The sequence below is a fragment of the Chiloscyllium plagiosum genome, chromosome 7 (assembly GCF_004010195.1).
Source record: "Chiloscyllium plagiosum isolate BGI_BamShark_2017 chromosome 7, ASM401019v2, whole genome shotgun sequence".
Lineage (NCBI taxonomy): Eukaryota > Metazoa > Chordata > Chondrichthyes > Orectolobiformes > Hemiscylliidae > Chiloscyllium > Chiloscyllium plagiosum.
Genome location: NC_057716.1, coordinates 67,029,558 through 67,050,706, shown reverse-complemented (window position 1 = coordinate 67,050,706; position 21,149 = coordinate 67,029,558). Strand labels below are relative to the sequence as shown.

The following is a 21,149-nucleotide window of genomic DNA, read 5'->3' as shown; positions in this document are numbered from 1 at the left end:
GTCTGTTTTCATTGGAAAGAAGATGGCTAAGGGGGGATTTGATAGAGACATACAAGATGGTCAAAGGATTAGATAGGGTAGACAGTGGAAATCTTTTTCCTAGGATGATGACGTCAGCTTGTACAAGGGGGCATAAAATTGAGGGGTAATAGATTTAAGATAGATGTCAGAGGCAGGTTCTTTACGCAGTGAGTGGTAAGGACGTGGAATGCCCTACCTGCTAATGTAGTTAACTCAGCCACATTAGGGAGATTTAAACAATCCTTGGATAACCACATGGATGATTTTGGGATAGTGTAGGGGGACGAGCTGAGAATAGTTCACAAGTCGGCGCAACATCGAGGGCCGAAGGGCCTGTTCTGCGCTGTATTGTTCTATGTTCTATAATATTAACTGTGTTCAGTGTCCACCTGTCATTTAGCAATGCTAAATAAAAATTATATATAGATGAAATAAATAACTGCTAATATATAGATTCCTCGACTCTGCATATGAGTATGGATTAAGTATTTAACATTTATTATTAACCTTTCTAAACTAAACTGTTAATGTTTTCTCAAGGCCATGTGCAACCAATCAGTACTTAAGAAAGAAGGATGACCCACATATGTATTGTCAAGGTGCCTGTGCTGCCATTACAAGATGCGGCCCGGTAGTTGTTCCGGAAGAACATTTACAGGTAAAACCCCTGCAGTTGTGGAATTAAATGTATTAGTGAAGTCAGCTTAATCTTTTTATACATCATATTGATCTTAGTTTGCAAGAGTTGAGTATTGTATTTTGAGAGTAAATTTATTTTCAATCCAGTTAATATCCAGTAATGTTGAATATAGAGAGTAATGCTGCACAGTCAAATGAAGTTCGGGGCCTGAATAATTCAAATAGAACTGAGATAATACTCAGTTAGAAGAGATTCAGGAGAAGGAAGAGCAGTGGTAGGAGGAGTAAGGTAACTGTAGTAAGAAGGTAGAGCACAATGAAATTTTGTAGAGGTAACCGAAGTAGAACAGGCTAGAGGAATAACATAAAGTGGATTACAAGCCTCTTTTAGCAGTTAAAGTACAAGACTATTTGGTGCCAGTAGATGATGAAAGTAATACAAAGGAAGAGGACAGCAAGAGTGCTGCTGGAAGAGTGCTGAAAAGTGGTGGAGCAATGTTATGCCCAGAGGAAGCAGTTCATGGACAGTCACTGAGATTAATATGTTGTCTAGATAATGTGGAAGAGCTGAGAATGAAAGGTAGGAGATGAGAGAGGTTGGTTGTATTACTGTTAAAATGATATCACACATTTCTCTCCTCAATGCAAAAACAGCCAGTTGTTACTGAAAGAGCGACTCGGAAAACCTTAATTTGTTCAGAAAATGAATTCCCAAAACAGATGAGGTGGAAGAGAATTTGACCAAGGATAAAAACAGATGTTGCTGGAGAAACTCAGCAGATCTTAATAGGGGAGGCGATAGCCTAGTGGTATTATCACTGGACTGTTAATTCAGAGACCCGGGTAATGTTCTAGGGATCCGGATTCAATTTGAATTCAATCAAAATTTAGAATTGAACATCTAACAATGACCGTGAATCTATCGATTATTAGATTAGATTCCCTACAGTGTGGAAACAGGCCCTTCAGCCCAACAAGTCCACACCGACCCTCCAAAGAGTAACTCACTCAGACCCATTTCCCTCTGACTAATGCACCTAACACTATGGGTAACTTAGCATAGCCAGTTCACCTGACCTGCACATCTTTGTGACTGTGTGGGGAAACCGGAGCACCTGGAGGAAACCCATGCAGACACGGGGAGAATGTGCAAATTCCATACAGACAGTTGCCCAACGCTGGAGTCTAGCCCAGGTCCCTGGCACTGTGAGGCAATAGTGCTAACTGAGCCACCATGCCGCCTCACGATTGTGGGAAAAACCAATATAGTTCACTAATGACCTTTATGGAAGGAAACTACTATCCTTACTTGATCTAAATTGCATGTGACTCCAGAAGCACAGCATTGTGGTTGACACTTAACAGCCATCTGGGATGAGCAATAAATGATAGCTTAGCCAGTGGCGCTGTCATTGAATGAATGATTTTAAAGAACTGGACATTTCCGGTTTAGTGTCCCTTCAGAATTGTGCCGTTCAGAAGAAAGGTCAGTGGACCTGAAACACTGACTTTGCTTCCTCTCCATGATGCTGCCAGACCTGCTGAGTTTCTCATAAGTTCATAAACTCATAAGATATAGGAGCAGAATTAAGCAATTCAGCCAATTGAGTCTGCGCCGTCATTCGATCACAGCTGTTATGCTCCACACTCCCATTTTCCTGCCTTCTCTCCTTATCCCTTCAACCCCATTACCAATTAAAAATCTATCTGTCTCCTCCTCAATTTTACTCACTGTTCCAGCATCCACTGCACTTTGGGGTGGTGAATTTGACAGATTCACAACCATTTGGGAGAAGTAGTTTCTCCTCAACTCTGTTTTAAATTTGCTACCCCTTATCCTAAGACTAGATCCTCTTGTCCTAGAATGCTCCACAGGAGGGAGCATTCCACTGCACATCTATTTTATCCATACCTTTTATCATCTTGAAATCTCAACTTGATCTCCCCTCATTCTTCTCAATTCCGGGGAGTATAGGCCTAAACTGTTCAATCTCTCTTCATACAACAAACTCTCATCTGTGGGATCAATCTAGTCAACCTGTGGCTCAAAAGGGAAGGGGAGAGAACAAGAGAGCGATAGCGATAGGAGATTCAGTGGTGAGAGAAACAGACAGGAGATTCTGTGGTCGCAAACGAGACTCCCGGATGGTATGTTGCCTCCTGGGTACCAGGGTCATGGATGTCTCAGAACAAGTCTACAGGATTCATAAGGGGGAGGGAGAGCGGCCAGAAGTCGTAGTACACGTCTTTACCAATCACATAGGTAGGGAAAGGGAGGAGCACCTGAAAAGAAAATATAGGAAGTTAAGTTGGAATCTAAAAGGCAGGACAAGCAGAGTAGTAATCTCGGGATTGCTACCGGTGCCACAGGCTAGTGAGGCTAGGAACAGAGATCAAGTGCAGATGAACACGTGGCTGCAGGGCTGATGTAGGAGGGAGGGTTTCAGATACGTGGATCATTGGGATACCTTCTGGGGAAAGTGGGACCTAGCTGAAAATGTGTTGCTGGAAAAGCGCAGCAGGTTAGGCAGCATCCAAGGAGCAGGAGAATCGACGTTTCGGGCATGAGCCCTTCTTCAGGAAGTGGGACCTATACAGGAAGGATGAGTTGCACCTGAACTGAAGGGACACCAATGTCCTGGGTGGGAGATTTGGTAGAGCTCTTTGGGAGGGTTTCAACTAGTTTGGCAGGGGGATTGGAACCGGAGCCACGGATCTGAGGATGGAATAGCCAGTGAACAGTCAGATACAGGGTGCAGAAGGTCTGTGAGGAAGAATAGACAGTTGATAAGACAAATTTGCAGTCAGTGTAATTGGTTGAAGCGTGTCTATTTTAATGCAAGAAGTATCAGGTATAAGGGTGATGAACCTAGACCATAGAGTGGTACTTGGAACTATGATGTTATGGCCATTACGGAGACTTGGATATCACAGGGACAGGAATGGTTGTTGAATGTTCCAGGATTTAGATGTTTCAAAAGAAACAGGAAGGAACGTAAGAGAGGTGGAGAGTGGCATTGCTAATCAGAGATAGTATCACAGCTGCAGAAAGGGAGGTCTCCAAAGAGGGTTTGTCCACAGAATCAGTATGGGTAGAAACAGGAAAGAAACAGTCACTTTATTGAGACTTCTCGACAGACCCCCAGTAGCAACACAGACACAGGAGCAGATTAGGAGGCAGATTTTGGAAAGGTGCAGGAGTAACAACGTTGTTGTCATGGGTAACTTTAACTTCCCCAATATCGATTGGAACCTCCTTAGTTCAAATAGCCTGGATAGAGCAGTTTTTGTCAGGTGTGGCCAGGAAAAATTCCTGACATAATATGTAGATAGGCCGATGAAAGGGGATCCCATATTGGATTTGGTGCTTTGCCCAGGCGTCAGATCCCTTGGTGGGAGAGCATTTTGGTGATAGTGATCACAACTCCCTGACCTTTTCTATAGTTATGGTGAGAGCTAGGAGCAGATAGTATGGGAAATTATTTAATTGGGGGAAGTGGAATTACAATGCTATTAGTCAGGAACTGGGGTGCCTAACTTGGGAACAGATATTCTCAGCAACATGCATGACAGTAATGTCGAGGTTGTTTAGGGAGCATTTGCTGATAGTGCTTTATAGGTTTGTCTCACTGAGACAAGGAAGGAATGGCAGGGTGAAGACACCTTGGGTGACAAGGGATATAGAACATCTAGTCAAGAGGAAGAAGGAAACTTACTTAAGGTTGAGTCAACAAGGATCAGACATGGCGCTAGAGGGTTGCAAGGTAGCCAGGAAGGTACTGAAGAATGGATTTAGGAGACCTGGAAGGGGGCATAAAAAAGCTTTAGTGGGGAGGATTAAGGAAAACCCTAAGGCACTCTACATTTATGTGAGATACAAGAGGATGGCCAGAGTGAGGGTAGGGCTGATCAGGGATAGTGGAGGGAACTTGCGTCTGGAGTCGGAGGAGGTAGGGGAGATCATCAATGAATACTTTGCTTCAGTATTCACTACTGAGAGTGACCTTGACATTTGTGAAGACAGCATGAAACAGGTTGATATGTTAGAACAGGTTGATGTTAAGAAGTAGGATATGCTGAAAAGTTTGAAAAACATAAGGATAGATAAGTCTCCAAGCCAGATGAAATATACCCAGGGTTACTATAGAAAGTGAAGGAAGAGATTGCTGTGCTTTTGGCAATGATCTTTGCATCCTCGCTGTCCACTGAAGTACTACCAGATGATTGGAGGGTGGCAAAGTTATTCCTTTTCAAGAAAGGGAATAAGGATAATCCTGGGAGTTACAGACCAGTCAGTCTTAAATTAGTGGTGGGCAAATTATTGGAGAGGATTCCGGGAGACAGGATTTATGATTATTTAAAAATCATTATTTGATTAGAGATGGTCAGTATGGCTTTGTGAGGGGGCAGGTCATGTCTCACAAGCCTTATTGAATTCTTTGAGGATGTCACAAAGCACATTGATGAAAGTAGAGTAGTGGTTGTGGCGTACATGTATTTTAGCAAGGCATTTGATAAGGCTCCCCATCGTAGGCTTATTCAGAACGTGAGGAGGCATGGAATGCAGGGAAGTCTGGCTGTCTGGATACAGAATTGGCAGGCCGATAGAAGACAGAGGGCGGTAGTAGATGGAAAATATTCAGCCTGGAGCTCAGTGACCAGTGGTGTTCTGAAGGCATCTGTTCTGGGACCTCTGCTCTTTGTGATTTTTATAAATGAATTGGTTGAGGAAGTGAAAGGGTGGGTTAGTAAGTTTGCCGATGACACGAAGGTTGGGTGGAATGGTGGATAGTATGAAGGGCTGTTGTAGGCTGCAACGGGACATTGACAGGATGCAGAACTGGGATGAAGGGGCAGATGGAGTTCAACCTAGAAAAGTGTGAAGTGATTCATTTTGGAGGGTTGAATTTGAATACAGAGTTAAAGGCAGGATTCTTGGCAGTGTGGGGGAACAGAGGGATTTTGGGGTCCATGTCCACAGATCCCTCAAGGTTGCCACCCAAGCTGGTAGGGTTATTAAGAAGGCATTCAGAATGTTGGCTTTCATTACGGGGGATTGAATTTAAGAGCTGCGAGGTCATGCTTCGGCTCTATAGAGGAGGCGAAAGTGAGGACTGCAGATGCTGGAGGTTAGAGTCAAGATTAGAGTGGTGCTGGAAATGCACAGCACGTCAGGCTGCATGCGAGGAGCAGGAAAATCGATGTTTCGGGCAGGAGTCTTTTATCAGGAATGAGCCTGGAAGCTCTGGGTGGAGAGATAAATGGGAGGGGGTGGGGCTAGAGAGAACGTAGCAAGGAGTGCAACAGGTGAATGGAGGAAGGGATAAAGGTGACAGGTTGGAGAGGAGGGTGGAGTGGATAGGGGAAGGAAGATTGACAGGTGGGACGGGTCATGAGGATGGTGCTGAGCTGGCAGGTTGGAATTGGGGTAAGGTGGGGGGGAGGGGAAATGAGGAAACTGGTGAAGTTCCAGGATCCACATTGATGCCCTGGGGTTGAAGGGTTCCGAGGCGGAAGGTGAGGCGTTCATCCTCCAGGCGTCAGCTGTTGAGGGAGTGCTGGTGGAGGTGGCCCAGGACCTGCATACCCTTGGCATATTGGGAGGGGGAGTTGAAATATTCAGCCACAGGGCGGTGGGGTTGATTGGTGTGGGTGTCCCGGAGATGTTCTCTAAAGCGTTGTGCGAGAAGGCGTCCAGTCTCCCCAATGTAAAGGAGACCTCATCGGGAGCAACCGATGCAATAAATGATGTGTAGAAGTGCAGGTGAAACTTTGATGGATGTGGAAGGCTCCTTTGGGGCCTTGGATGGAGGATGAAGGGGGAGGTGTGGATGCAGGTTTTGCAATTCCTGCGGTGGTGGGGAAGGTGCCAGGAGGGCAGGGTGGGTTGTTGGGAATCGTGAACCTGACCAGGTAGTCACGGAGGGAACGCGTCTTTGTGGAAAGGGGTGGAGAGGGAAATATATCCCTGGTAGTGGGGTCTGTTTGGAGGTGGCTGAAATGTCGGCGGATGATGCAGTTTATGTGGAGCTTGGTGGGGTGGAAGGTGAGGACCAGGGTGGTTCTGTCTTTATTGCAGTTGGAGGGGTGGGGTTTGAGGGCGGAGATAAGATAGAGGGCACCTTCAACCACATGGGAAGGGAAATTATGGTCTTTAAAGAAGGAGGCCATCTGGTGTGTTCTGCAGTGGAACTGGTCCTCCTGTGAGCAGATACAGCAGAGGCGGAGGAATTGGGAATACAGGATAGCACTTTTGCCGGAGGTAGGGTGGGATTAGGTGTAATCCAGGTAGCTGTGGGAGTTGGTAGGATTGTAAAAAATGTCGGTCTTGCGTCGGTCATCATTGATGGAGATGGAGAGGTCTAGGAAGAGGAGGGAGGTGTCAGAGACGGTCCATGTGAATTTAAGGTTGATGTGGAATGTGTTGGTGAAATTGATGAACTGCTCAACCACCTCATGGGAGCATGAGGTGGCGCTGATGCAATCATCAATATAGTAGAGGAAAAGATGGGGAACGGTGCCGGTGTAACTACAGAAGATGGACTATTCTACGTAGCCGACAAAGAGACATGCATAGCTGGGGCCCACGCGAGTGCCCGTGCCTATCCCTATCGTCTGGAGGAAATGGAAGGATTCGAAAGAGAAATTGTTGAGGGTGTAGACCAGTTCAACCAAATGAATGAGAATGTCAGTGGAAGGATACTGGTGGGGATGTCAGGCGAGGAAGAAACGGAGGCCCTGGTCATGATGGATTAAGATGTAGAGGGACTGGATATCCATGGTGAAGATGAGGCTTTGGGGTCGGGGAAACAGAAGTCATGGAGGTGATGGAGGGCATGGGTGGTATCCCAAACATATGTGGGGAGTTCCTGGACTGGGGGAACAGGGCCATATTGAGGTAGGTGAAGATGAGTTCGGTGGGGCAGGACCAGGCTGAGACAATGGGTCGGCCGAGGTAGTTAGACTTGTGGATCTTGGGTAGGAGGTAGAATTGGGCGGTGCTGGGTTCCCGAACTATGAGGTTGGAAGCTGAGGGTGGGAGATCCCCTGAGGTGGTGTATGGTCTGGGAGATGGTGGTTTGGTGATGGGGGTCTATAGAGCTCAGCTTTACAGAGCCCTGGTTAGACCACACTTGGCATATTGTGTGCAGTTCTAGTTGTCTCATTATAGGAAGTATGTGGAGGTTCAGAGAGGGTGCAGAGGAGATTTACCAGGATGTTGCATGGACTGGAGGGCATTTCTTATGAAGAAAGACTGAGGGAGCGGGGTTGTTCTCATTGAAGTGAAGAAGGATAAGAGGAGATTTGATAGAGGTGTACAAGATGATGAGAGGCACAGATAGATTGAATAGTCAGAAGCTTTTTCCCAGTGCAGAAATGGCTAACACAAGGGGGCATAATTTTGAAGTGATTGGAAGAAGGTTTAGGGGTGATGTCAGAGGTCGGTTCTTGACAGAGAGAATGATGGGTACGTGGAATGCACTGCCAGAGGTGGCGGTTGAATCAGATACGTTAAGGACATTAAAGTGACTTTTGAATAGGCACATGGGTGACAGTAAAATGAAGGGTATGTGCGTTAGTTTGATCTTAGTATAGGATAAAAGGTCAGCACAATATCGAGGGCCAAAGGGCCTGTACTGTGCTGTACTGTTTTGTTTTTGATGTATGTTATATGAACCTCCTCTGAACTGCTTCCAGTGCCATTACATCTTTCCACAAATAAGGGGACCATTACTGTGCGCAATAATCCAGGTGCAGTCTCACCAATACCTTCTATAGTTTACTTATATGCTTTATATTCTATTCCTTCAGCTGTAAAAGCCAACATTCCATTCACTTTCTTTATTATCTGCTGTACCTGCATGCTACCTTTCTGTGACTCATGAACGAGTTCTCCGTCAACTTTTGTTCTTATTTCCAGTTTCCAGAATCTGCAGTTCTTTGTTTTTCAGTTAGAAGTTGAACAAGAAGATAGAAAGGCAGAGACCCTAGTGAGGCTGGGATCAGGGGAAAGCTAAATATAGGAACAGTGCAAAGAGTGTGGCAACGTGGATAGGGATGGCTTGAAGAATGATAAAGAGAATTTGGAGAGGAGAAAGAGAGTGAAGAAGATGGAGAAGGAGGGAAGTAGTTAATAGCAAGGGGGGAGTAGTTGGAGTGTGATGGGAAAGTGAGGACGTGAATGATTGGGACAATTTTCCACAGCTCCCTGAGATTTTTGGAAGCAGAGTAGGGGGAATCAAAGGAAAAAGATCAATTTCCCTTTCATTGAGTGGGATGCCTAAAACAGGGTTAATTTACCCTGAATTATCAAGGGAGGATCAAAGGGTTTAATGTTGTGTTTGAGTGGAGAGGTTCCCTGTTTTTTGGCGTTTGGACATCCTACAGAAAATTACTTAATTAGGATGGAAGCAATGAATTGAAATAGAATTATAGGAAAACTAAATATTTACAATGTGTTTTAATTTTCTTTTTTTTGTTTGTCTTTACTAAATATGACTGGGGATTAAGTCAGTGCAAGCTCAAAATGTTTATGGGAGCCTTGCTATAGGCCAGATTCATTGCTATAAAATGACAAGACAATGAACTGTTTAGCCCAAACAATTTGTGTTAAGAGTTTGTCAACCATGCAAGAATTGTACAACGTTATGTGCTTGCTGTTTTTGATTCTGCTTTATGCACAGTTGCTGTCTTGATAATGAACCCCAGTGATTCTGCAGCCTAACAGTTCTTCATGGGCAAAAAAAACCCTCTATCTTAACTCTATTGAATTGCAAGTTGTATGTAAATCTACTACTCTGACCCCTTCAAACAATGGAATCTACTCCTATACTATGTCTATCCTTTCATTATTTTAAACCTCTCTACCAAATCACTCATTCATTTTCTCTATTCATTGACACCAGTCCCAATCTTCTTTCATTTTGTATTTTCTCTTGTCAAGCATTGTCCTGATGAATTTACACTATACCTCGTGCCTCAACTTTCTTCCCATAAAGTAAGACTTAACATTGCGCACAGTTCAAGAAGGCAGCTCAGCAATTATCTTCCCCGAGGGCACTTAGTTATGGACAATAAATATTGGCATTACCAGTGAATTCCATATCCATGAATGAATAATAAAATGGTGCAGAGAAGGAAATAATAAAAATAAAACTGATTCTATTACATTTTAATGCCGCAATTGCATCTTAGTGTTTTTTATTCTCGACTTCTTGCCATACCATCCATTATTCAGTTAGATTTTATGGCTTTATCTCATTGATGAGTTATTTACCCTTTATAGGATCTATAGAATCACTAAAGTGTGGAAACAGGCCATTCAGCCCAACAAGTCACATCAACCTTCTGAAGGGCACCCCCCCAGACCCATTCCCATAACCCTGCATTTCCCATGGTTAATGCCCCTAACCCATACATCCCTGGACACTGTGGGTAATTTTTCATGGCCAATCCACCCAACATGCACATGTTTAGACTGTGGGAGGAAGCCCACACAGACATGGGGAGAATGTGCAAATTCCACACAGGAAGTCGCCCAAGAGTGGAATTGAACCCAGGTCCCTGGTGCTGTGAGGCAGCAGTGCTAACTACATGAGCCTGGACTCAGAATTTCTCTCTCTTTCTACAAATCCAGTCTTCATCCATTAAAATATTGCAATTTTGTCATTGGATTCTCTCTGCAACAATTTTCTTCATTCCACCATCTTATCATTTTCCACCCAGCAACCGTATGTGAATCCTTAAGATTATTTACTGTGCTTCCTAGTTGAATATGACGAGCAGGAATAGGAATAGACAATTCACTCCCTTGAACCTGCCTCACCATTTAATATGATTTTGGAAAATCACATGGAGTCATAGTCATACAAAGTGTTCCAATCAGTCCACACCAACCATGTTCCCAAACTAAAATATTCCCACCTGCCTGTGCTTGGCCCATATCCCTTCAAACCTTTCTTATTCATCAACTTATGCAAATGTCCTTTAAACATTGTAACTGTATCTGCAACCTTTCTGTATCTGCAACCTATCTTTCTCTGGCAGTTCATTTCACGCACAAACCACTCTGTGTAAAACATTTGCTGTTCATGTCCATTTTAAATCTTTCACCTCTCACCTTATAAATATGCTCCCTAGTTTTCAACTCCCCCACCATAGAGAAAGGATCCTTGCTATTAACCTTATCTATGTCTCTCATGATTTTGTAAACCTCAGTAAAGTCACCCGTCAGTCTAGTATGCTCCAGTGAAAAATGTGCAAACCTTTCCATCTATTTCAGTCTATTTTTATACTCTCCATTCCCAGCAAAATCCTGGTAAATCTTTTCTGAACCATCTCCAGTTTAATAATACCCTTTCTATAATAGGGCAACCAGAACTGCACGCAATACTCCAGAAGAGGCCTCTCAATGACCTGTACAGCCTCAATGTGATGTCCTAACTCCTCTGCTCAAAGGTCTGAGCAATAAAGACACAGGGGCTAAATGTCTCCTTAACCACCCTGTCTACTTGTGACACAAATTTCAAAGAATTATGTACCCTGAACCCTTGGGTCTCTGTTCTATAACACTACCCAGGGTCCTGTCATTAATTGTATAACTGAGGCAAGGAATAGGGAGAGATGTCAGCTGAACACATGGTTGCAAGAATGGTGCAGGAGGGAGGGTTTCAGGTACATGGATAATTGGGGCTCATTCTGGGGAAGGTGGGACCTCTACAAACAGGATGGTCTTCACTTGAACCAGAGGGTAACTAATATCCTGGGTGGGAAATTTGCTGGTGCTATTCTGGTGGGTTTTAACTAGCTCAGCAAGGGGTTGGGAACCTGAGGTGTAGCTCCAGTCCGCAGAAGGATGAGAGTAGGGAGATGGATAGGATTTCACAGTCACAGGAATGTGCTGGCAGACAGCAAGCTGGTTTGAAGTGTGTTTACTTCAACGCCAGAAGTATCTGAAATAAGGTAGGTAAGCTTGTGGCATGAATAGGTACTTGGGACTTCGATGTTATGGCCATTTCAGAGACATGGATAGAGCAGGGTCAGGAATACATGACCAGGTTCCAGGATTTGCATCTTTCATTAAGAACAGGGAAGGTGGTAAAAGAGAGGGAGGTGTGGTCTTGTTAATCAAGGACAATATAACGGTGGCTGAAAGAACTTTTGACAAGGACTTATCTATTAAGGTAGTATGGGCTGAGATTAGAAACTGGAGAGGAGAGGTCACACTGCTGGGAGTTTTTTTATAGGCCTCTGCAGAGTTCCTGGGCTGTGGAGGAGAGGATCGGCAAAATAATTCTGGGTAGGAGTGAAAGGAACAGGGTGGTCATTATGGGGGACTTTAACTTCCCCAACACTGACTGGAAATACTATAACTCTAGTACATTGGATGGATCAGTTTTTGTCCATTGTGTGCAGGAGGGTCTCCTGACACAGTATGTCCAAGGGCCAACAAGAGGGGAGGCCCCACTGGATCTGGTGCTTGGTAATGAACCAGGCCAGGTGTTTGATTTAGTGATAGGTGAACACTTTGGAGAAAGTGACCATAATTCGGTTACATTTAGTTTAGCGATGGAAAGGGATAGGTGCATACCACAGGGTAAGAGTTATCGATGGGGGAAGGGCAGTTATAATGCTTTTTTCAAGACTTAGGAGACATAGAATGGGGTAGCAAAATGCAGGGAATGGGGACAATTGAAATGTGGAGCTGATTGAAGGAAGAGATATGTGTCCTTGATAGGTGTGTACCTGTCAGCCAGGGAGGAAAGATAAGGTAAGGGAACTGTGGTTTATGACAGAAATTGCATCTCTTGTTCAGTGGAAGGAGGCGGCTTATGTGACGATGAGAGGAGATGGTTCAAATGAGGCGATGGAGAGTTACAAATTAGCGAGGAAGGATTTAAAGAGAGAGTTAAGGAGAGCAAAGAGAGAACATGAGCAGTCATTAGCAGATGGAATAAAGGACAACCCTAAAGCTTTCTATAGGTATGTGAGGAATAAAAGGATAATTAGGATAGGAATAGGGCCAGTCAAAGACAGTGGTGGGAAGTTGTGTGTGGACCCTGTGGAGATCGAAGAGGTGCTAAACAAATATTTTTCATCAGTTTTCACTCAGAAAAAGGAGAATATTGTAGAGGAAAAGAATAGGATATGAGATATTAGACTAGAAAGGATCGAGGTTAGTAAGGAAGAGATATTATCAATTCTAGAAGGACTGAAAGTAGACAAGTCCCTTTGGCTGGATGGGATTTATCTGAGGATTCTCTGGGAAGCTAGAGAGGAGGTGTTGGAACATTTTGCTTTGATTTTTGAGTTGTCATGGTCTACAGGTTTGATACCAGAGGACTGGAGGGTTGCAAATGTTCTGCCTTTGTTCAAGAAGAGAGGTGACCCAGGTAATTATAGACCAGTGAGCCTTACACCTGTTGTAGGAAAGGTTTTGGAAAGGATTATAAGAGATAAGATTGATAAGCATCTAGCATGGTTTTGTCAACGGCAGGTCATGTCTCACAAACCTCATTGGGTTTTTTGAGAAGCTGACCAAGCATGTGGATGAAGGTAGGGCAGTTGACGTGATGTATGTGACTTCAGTAAAGCTTTTGATAAGGTTCCACATAATAGGCTGTTGGAGAAAATGCAGAGGCATAGAATTGAGGGTGATTTAGCAGTTTGGATTAGAAACTGGCTTTCTGTAAGAAGGCAGCGAGTGGTGGTTGATTGAAGATATTCAGCCTAGAGTCCGGTTACTATTGGTGTACTGCAAGGATCTGTTTTGGGACCACAGCTGTTTGTCATTTTTATAAATGGGCACAGGCATAGATGAGTTAGTAAGTTTGCAGATGGCACTGAAGTTGGTGGAATGGTGGATAGTGTGGAAGAATGTTACAGGGGGACTTGGATAAACTGCAGAACTGGGCTGAGAAGTGGCAAATGGAGTTCAGCGCAGATAAATGTGAGATGATTCACTTTGGGAAGAATAACAGGGAGGCAGAATGCTGGGTCAATGGAAAGATTCTTGGTAGTGTGGATATGCAGAGGGATCTTGGAGTCCATGTACATAGATCCCTGAAAGTTGCCACTCAGGTTGATAGTGTTGTTCAGAAGGCATATGGTGTGTTAGGTTTCATTGGTAGAGGGATTGAGTTACGGAGCTGTGATGTCATGCTGCAACTATACAAAACGCTAGTGCGGCCTCACTTGGAATATTGTGTACAGTTCTGATCGCCCCATTACAGAAAGGATGTGGAAGCATTGGAAAAGGTGCGGAGGAGATTTACCGGGATGTTGCCTGGTCTGGAGGAATGGTCTTATGAGGAAAGGCTGAGAGACTTGGGTCTGTTGTCATTGGAAAGAAGATTAGGAGGGGATTTGATAGAGACTTACAAGATGGTCAGAGGATTAGTTCGGGTAGACAGTGAAAGTCTCTTGGGATGATGACATCAGCTTATACGAGGGGCATAGCTACAAATTGAGGGGTGATAGATTTAAGACAGATGTCAGAGGCAGGTTCATTACTTAGAGAGTGGTAAGAGCGTGGAATACCCTGCCTGCCAATGTAGTTAACTCAGCAACATTAGTGAGATTTAAACAATCCTTGGATAAGCACATTGATAATGATGGGATAGTGTAGGGGGTTGGGCTTAGATGAGTTCACAGGTCAGCGCAACATTATGGGCCGAAGGGCCTGTTCAGTATTGTATTGCTTATATTGCGCTGTATTGTTCTATGTTCTAAGTCCTGTCCTTGTTCGTGGTACCAAAATGCAACACTTCACATTTATCCAAATTAAACTCCCTTCCCACCTCTCAGACTATTGACCCAACTCCACTTTCTTGTTTGCTGCATAACCCTTCAACTCATTACTAATTAAAAGCCAGTCTCTCTTCATCTTGAATATATTCAGTGCCCACCGCACTCTAGGGTAGTGAATTCCACAGATTCACGACACTTTGAGAGAAGTAATTCCTCCTCATGTTTATTTTAAATATGCTGCCCTTTAGCCTAAAACTGTGACCTCTTATTGCCCCTTTAGTATTGTACAATAATCAATTAGATTTACACTTATCTTTATAAACTCTGCCAGATATAGGCCTAAGCTACTTAATCTCTCCTCGTTTATTTAAACTTCATTTCAGCCCAATTCAATCGCATCAACAAATGTGAATGCCACTTCCGTCAGATGTATATCAAAATCAGATCACTTCCTCACTGCCTATATCCAAACAACTTCTCTGGGACACTATTGCTCTCTTTAATGATTGTGAGAGACTGTCTGTAATTCTTATGTTTCCTTTCCTTTTAAAACGTTTTGATCCAATTTGCCAACAATTTGGCCAAAGGAACTAAAGGCAGCGTTGCTAAGTTTGTAGATGACGCAAAGATTTGTTTCTGAAATCTACGCTGTGTGCTTCTAATTATTTTTGATTCATCTCATTTATGTAAATAATTTGGATGTGAACGTAGGCCGTACAGTTAGTACATTTGCAAATTACACCAAAATTGAAGGTGTAATGGACAGCGAAGAAGGTAATCTCAGAGTACAGTGGGATCTTGATCAGATGGGCCAATGGGCTGAAGAGCTGCAGATGAAGTTTAATTTAGATAAATGCGAAGTGTTGCATTTTGGAAAAGCAAATCAGAGCAGGACTCATGCACTTAACGGTAAGGTCCTGGGGAGTGTTGCTGAACAAAGAGATCTTGGAGTACAGGTTCATAGTTCCTTGAAAGTGTAGTTGCAGGTAGATAGGATAGTAAAGAAGGCGTTTGGTATGCTTTCCTTTATTGGTCAGTGCATTGAATATAGGAGTTGAGAGGTCATGTTGCAGCTGTACAGGACATTGATTAAGCCACTTTTGGAATACTGCATGCAATTCTGGACTCCTTATCAGAAGGATGTTGTGAAACTTGAAAAGATTTACAAGAATGTTGCCAGAGTTGGAGAATTTGAGCTATAGGGAGAGGCTGAATAGGCTGCGGCTGTTTTCCTTGGAGCATCGGAGACTGAGGGGTGATGTTATGGAGGTTTATCAAGTTATGAGGGGCATGGGAAGGATAAATAGACAAAATCTTTTCCCTGGGGTGGGCCAATCCAGAACTAGAGATTTAGGGTGAGAGAGAAAAGATATAAAAGGGACCTCAGTGGCAACATTTTCACACAGGGGTTAGTGTTTGTATGGAATGAGCTGCCAGAGGAAGTGGTGGAGGCTGGTACAATTACAGCATTTAAAAGGCATCTGGATGGGTGTATGAATAGAAAGGGTTTGGAGCGATATGGACCAAGTGCTGGCAAATAAGAGTAGATTAGGTTAGGATATCTGGTCAGCATGGACGAGTTAGATCAAAGGGTTTGTTTCCATGCTGTACATCTCTATGACTCCTTTATTATAAATGTTAATCTACCTGATCGACAGTTTTTCAAAATCTGTTACATTGGTCATTTTCCACTTCTTCAAACTTAATTTACTCTTAATAGAATCCTGAATTTTAGGGCAGAATTTAATATGTGCAATGGGTGTCTTGCCCACTGCTTAGAAAACTGCTTGGAACCCTGTGTTGCTTCTCTTTATAAACCTATGCAGTTACCGAGTAATCAGGCAGTTATCTGGGCAGAAGCACGCATCCCTAGATTGTTGAGTGTGGGTGGATGTTAGGCACCACAATGATCACTGTCTGGAGTTGTGAGAGGATTTGTAAGAAAGGATGGGAGTAGCTTTTCTTGGGGCTTTCCTGATTTTTGAAGCAGAGTTTGTTGGGTGAGCAATAACGATAGTGAGTCCTTCATGACTGTTGGTTAAACAACAGCAGGCTAAAAGCAGAATACTGCTGATGCTGGAAATCTGAAGTGCATGCAGAGAATCTCATGAAACTCAACAGATCTGGCAACATCTGTGAAAAGAGGAACAGCATTAACATTTGCATCTGGTATGACTCTTAATTCCGCTCATAATTTCTACTTGGTAGTAATGCAAAAAAGATGCACCTGTTGTTTTAGAACTAACATAGCCAGACAGCATTTTAAAAGCACCTTATTGCAATACCATGTATGGTATAACAGGCACTATAATTAAATATATTCCCTGGGTTTCACATGATTGAGTGATGGACTTGTGCTTACTTTCATCATGGCTTTCCTTCCTCAATTCACAATCTATTTGCAATGGCAGCAGAAGTTAGCTTTGTATTTAAATTCAGTGGATATTTGATATCAGCATTCATGTTAACATATGTGCCAAACACACCATTTAGACACCTTGTGTCCCTGTTTAAATCCTCACCTCGTGGCTCGCTTGTATCACCGATTACAGTAGGAGCCTCTTCCATACAGTATTTGCCTCAGGTGTGGAAACCATAATGATATTCATGTTCTGATATGTGTCTGTTTACTGCTTTCTATGTAAAACAACTAATTCCCATTGCTTGCAGCCCATTGATGTTACTGGTTCTCTCATGTAGACTCACAGTGAGACATGAAGAGTTACAAGGTATACAGTATAATTCATGTAACTCTTTTTGTAACAAAAATGTTACATTGCTGAATTCAAATGAGTAACATTATGGAAATTGGTCTATGGTGATAGATCGTTTGACTTGATGGATTTTGAATTAAAATGAGTAAATCCTAGATCCTCAGTGTTGTTTCACGTGTTGGTATTTTCTAAGTCAATCAACTCTTTCACGTGTTCATTTCTAAGTCAATCAACTCTTTATATTACAGTAAATTGCAAAATGTTTTTTCGTTAAGCAAGGTATTTATTCACAGTTAGAATGATCTTTCTCTTCTACTTTCTGCTAAGTCCTCATTCTGTTTAACATAAGATCTTAAGAATTAGAGATGGGTGCAATTTCAACATTTAAAAGATGTTTACGGCAGTACTGGGTCAGAAAGGTTTAGCGGGATATGGACCAAATATAGTCAAATGGATCCAGTTCAGTTTAGGAAACCTGGTCAGCTTGGATACTTGGGTCAAAGAACCTGTTTCTGTACATTATAACTCTAATTAGAAGCAGGGTTAGGCCATTTGGCTCTTTAAGTTTAGATCAGAGTGATGCTGGAAACGCACAGCAGGTCAGGCAGCATCCGAGGAGCAGGAAAATCAACGTTTCAGGCAAAAGCCCTTCGTCAGGAATTGAAGCAGGAAGCCTCCAGGGTGGAGAGATAAATTTGGCTCTTTACGTTTGCTGTGCCATTTAATAAGGTCGAGGCTGTTCTGAGTATGGCCTCAACTTTTCTAAATTCCCAATATATGCTTTAATTCCATTGTCAGCCAAGAATCTATGTAACTCAGGCTTAAAAGTATTTAATAATCACACCTCCATTGCTCTTTGTTGAAATGAGTTCTGCAATTTGGAAGTTGAGAAGGCATCCATTGTTTACTGATATTTTACCTGTTGATATTTCATATCATTGGTACATTTTGCTTTTGCTCCTCACTCACAATAGTATACACATCAGGAACATTTTTCTTTATTTGACCATTTCTTCTTTTGAAATCATATGTCTATTATTCAAAGGTTGGTGTTAATATGAGGAAGCACAGCTGTGCCCAAAACATTTTCTAGATGGCATAATAAATGAAATTTGGTGTGCACCAATCTTTTATCTCTATAGAATTATATTCTAAATATAATTCAGGTATAAATAGTCTGGTTTATTAACATTTGTTTGATATCTATCCAGCAATGCAGGGTGTGTAGTGAAAATGGAAAATCCTGTGGGTCTACAGGGTTAACCGTTGGTCCAGGTGTCACAGATGCTGACTTTTTGCTTTATGTGAGTGCACTGACTACAGAACGTTGTGGACAAGAGGATATTGTAGCCTATGCAGCATACTGTCAGCTGGAAGCTGAATTGGACAGGTGGGGATGCTTATGACTAGACTTTAATACGTAAGTAATTGTAACTCTATCTTGATTTCGAATTGGCTTATTCTTAAGTAACCACATTTCATAAAAGCTAAACGGGAACCTTAATTTGCTACTCAACAATAATTGCTTGCGTACAGCAGGTATGATCCAAGTTTAAAATGCTGCCAAGTTTAAACTTCAAATGTTAAGTTTTAGTCCTAAATTATTGATATCAGATGTCTAGCAATTTGACAATTTTTGACATTGGCTCAATTGGTCAGAATTATGAAATAAATTTAGGTAGCATTGTTTGTTATCCTTGTTCTAGACTGTAAGGGAGGCACTTCATCTGCATGCAGGAGCACAAGTGAGAATTTATATTATTCCAATTCACCAGTCCAAAAATCTGTTGTTCAGAAATGCCAGTTTTCCAAAGATTTTCTGAGCAGATCCAAGCATCTCATCAGAGTCATTATTGCATGGTTCTTTGGAAGTCGAAGCGTGAAAATACATATTTAAATAAGTAAATTATTTTCTTTACAGTTTTATCATGTTTTATCATTATTTATGCTTCAGGTAAATATTTAACTTCATAGAGTTTGCAGTTCTCACAGTTGGGGTTAGGAATTATGACATTTTTGTGCAATCTAGAAAATTCTGAATTCCACAAGTGACTTCAAAACGTAAGATATAAGAGCCGAAGTAGGCTATTTGACCCCTATTTCAGTCCGCTGATTTTGCCCTCTGGTCTTAGACTATAGCAAGAGGGAAATGTGCTGTCCAAGTCTATGTTTTAATAAGATTGCCTGTTATTCTGCTGAACTGCAATGAGTACGGGTTTGACCTAGCAGAAAGTGAGGACTGCAGATGCTGGAGATCAAAGTAAAAAAGTGTGGCGGTAGAAAAGTATGGCTGGTCAGGCAGCATCTAAGGAGCAAGAGAGTCAACGTTTCAAGCATAAGCTCTTCATCAGGAACGTGTTGACATTTCAAGCATAGCTCTTCATCTCTTTTCATAAAAAAAGCCTTTTCATACCCAGGATTGACCTAGTGAACCTTCTGTGGACTGCCACCAATGTCAGTATATCTTTCTTTTAATAAGGGGACCAAAAATGTTCAGCTGTACTCTTTAAACAGCACCTTCCAAACCCACTACTACTATCATCTGAAACAGCAAGAACATCAGATACATGGGAAAACCGCCACCTCATGTTTCCCTTCAAGCCACTCACCATCTAGATTTGGAAATATATCAATGTTCCTTCAGTATCAAAATCCTAGAACTCCCTCCTGAATGGCATTGTAGGTCTACTTGTACCAAATGAACTGCAGTTGTACAAGATGGCAGCTCACCACCATCTTCTCAAGGTGAAAGTGAGGACTGCAGATGCTGGAGATTCGAGTCGACTGTGGTGCTGGGAAAAGCACAGCAGGTCAGACAGCATCCGAGGAGCAGGAAGATCGACGTTTCGGGCAAAAGCCCTTCATCATTCCTGATGAAGGGCTTTTGCCTGAAACATTGATTTTTCAGCTCCTGAGATGCTGCCTGACCTGCTATGCTTTTCCAGCACCATACACTCGACCATCTTCTCAAGGTCGACTGGGGCTGGATGTGATAGAGTTATTCACTGTATTCTAGTTGTGGTTCGATTAGTGCTTGTGTAGTTTTTGCAAAGCTTCCTTTTCTTTATGTTCCATTCCCTTTCTGATAAAGGTCAATGGTCAATTTACCTTCTTTATTACCTGCTGACCTTGAATGCTAGTTTTTTTGTGGTTGATACATAAGGACCCCCAAATTTCTCTGTGCTGTAGATTTCAGCAATCTTTCTCCATTAAGTAATATTCAGTTCCTTTTCCTGCCAAAGTACAAAACGTCACGATTTCTCGCATTGTATTCCATCTGCCAAGTTAGATAACCAGCTTATATTTTAATAGATTAGTCAGGCATGACCTCACCTTGATGAAGCCTGCTGTCTCAGCTCTGTTTAACATGGTTAAAAATCATACAACACCAGGTTATAGTCCAACAGGTTTAATTGGAAGCACACTAGCTTTCTGAATGCCGCTCCTTCATCAGGTGGACTATAACCTGTTGGACTATAACCTGGTGTTGTGTGATTTTTAACTTTGTACACCCCAGTCCAACACCAGCATCTCCAAATCATGACTGTTTAACATGCACTTCCAAGTACTCTGCAATCTCATCCTTAATCCTCGTCTAAAATTACAACATTTAAAAGGCATCTGGATGGGTACATGAATAGGAAGGGTTTAGAGGGATATGGGCCAAATGCAAACAAATGGGGCTAGATCAGTTTAGGAAATCTGGTTGGTGCAGATGAGTTATTCCAAAGGGTCTGTTTCTGTGCTATATAATCTGTGACTTTATGTTCTTGTACACACTGTTTGTGTCACCCTCAGTACTTAGCTTCGTGCCCATTTTGTAGTATCTGCCAACTTTGCGATAGTGCATTCACTTTCTTCATCCAAGTCATGAATAAATATTATAAATCATTGTGATCCCTGCACTAATTCTTGTGACAATCCTCTAGTGACAGGTTGCCTTTCTGAAAATGCTGTCTTTGTCCCAAATCTGCATTCTATTAATTAGCCAATCTTCCATACTGATACACTCCCCCAAACCCATGG

General features: G+C 42.5%; 1 protein-coding gene across 2 annotated transcripts in view; it reads left to right on the top strand.

Annotated features, from left to right (window-relative positions):
• Positions 1–21,149, top strand: part of lmln (leishmanolysin-like (metallopeptidase M8 family)) — a 78,404-nt gene that overhangs the window by 19,051 nt on the left and 38,204 nt on the right. For both annotated transcript variants that reach the window (XM_043693977.1, XM_043693976.1), the window contains 2 exons: positions 562–679; positions 18,335–18,513. In XM_043693977.1, coding sequence (XP_043549912.1) covers positions 562–679; positions 18,335–18,513 — 297 coding nt within the window. The remainder of the gene's footprint in view (positions 1–561; positions 680–18,334; positions 18,514–21,149) is intronic.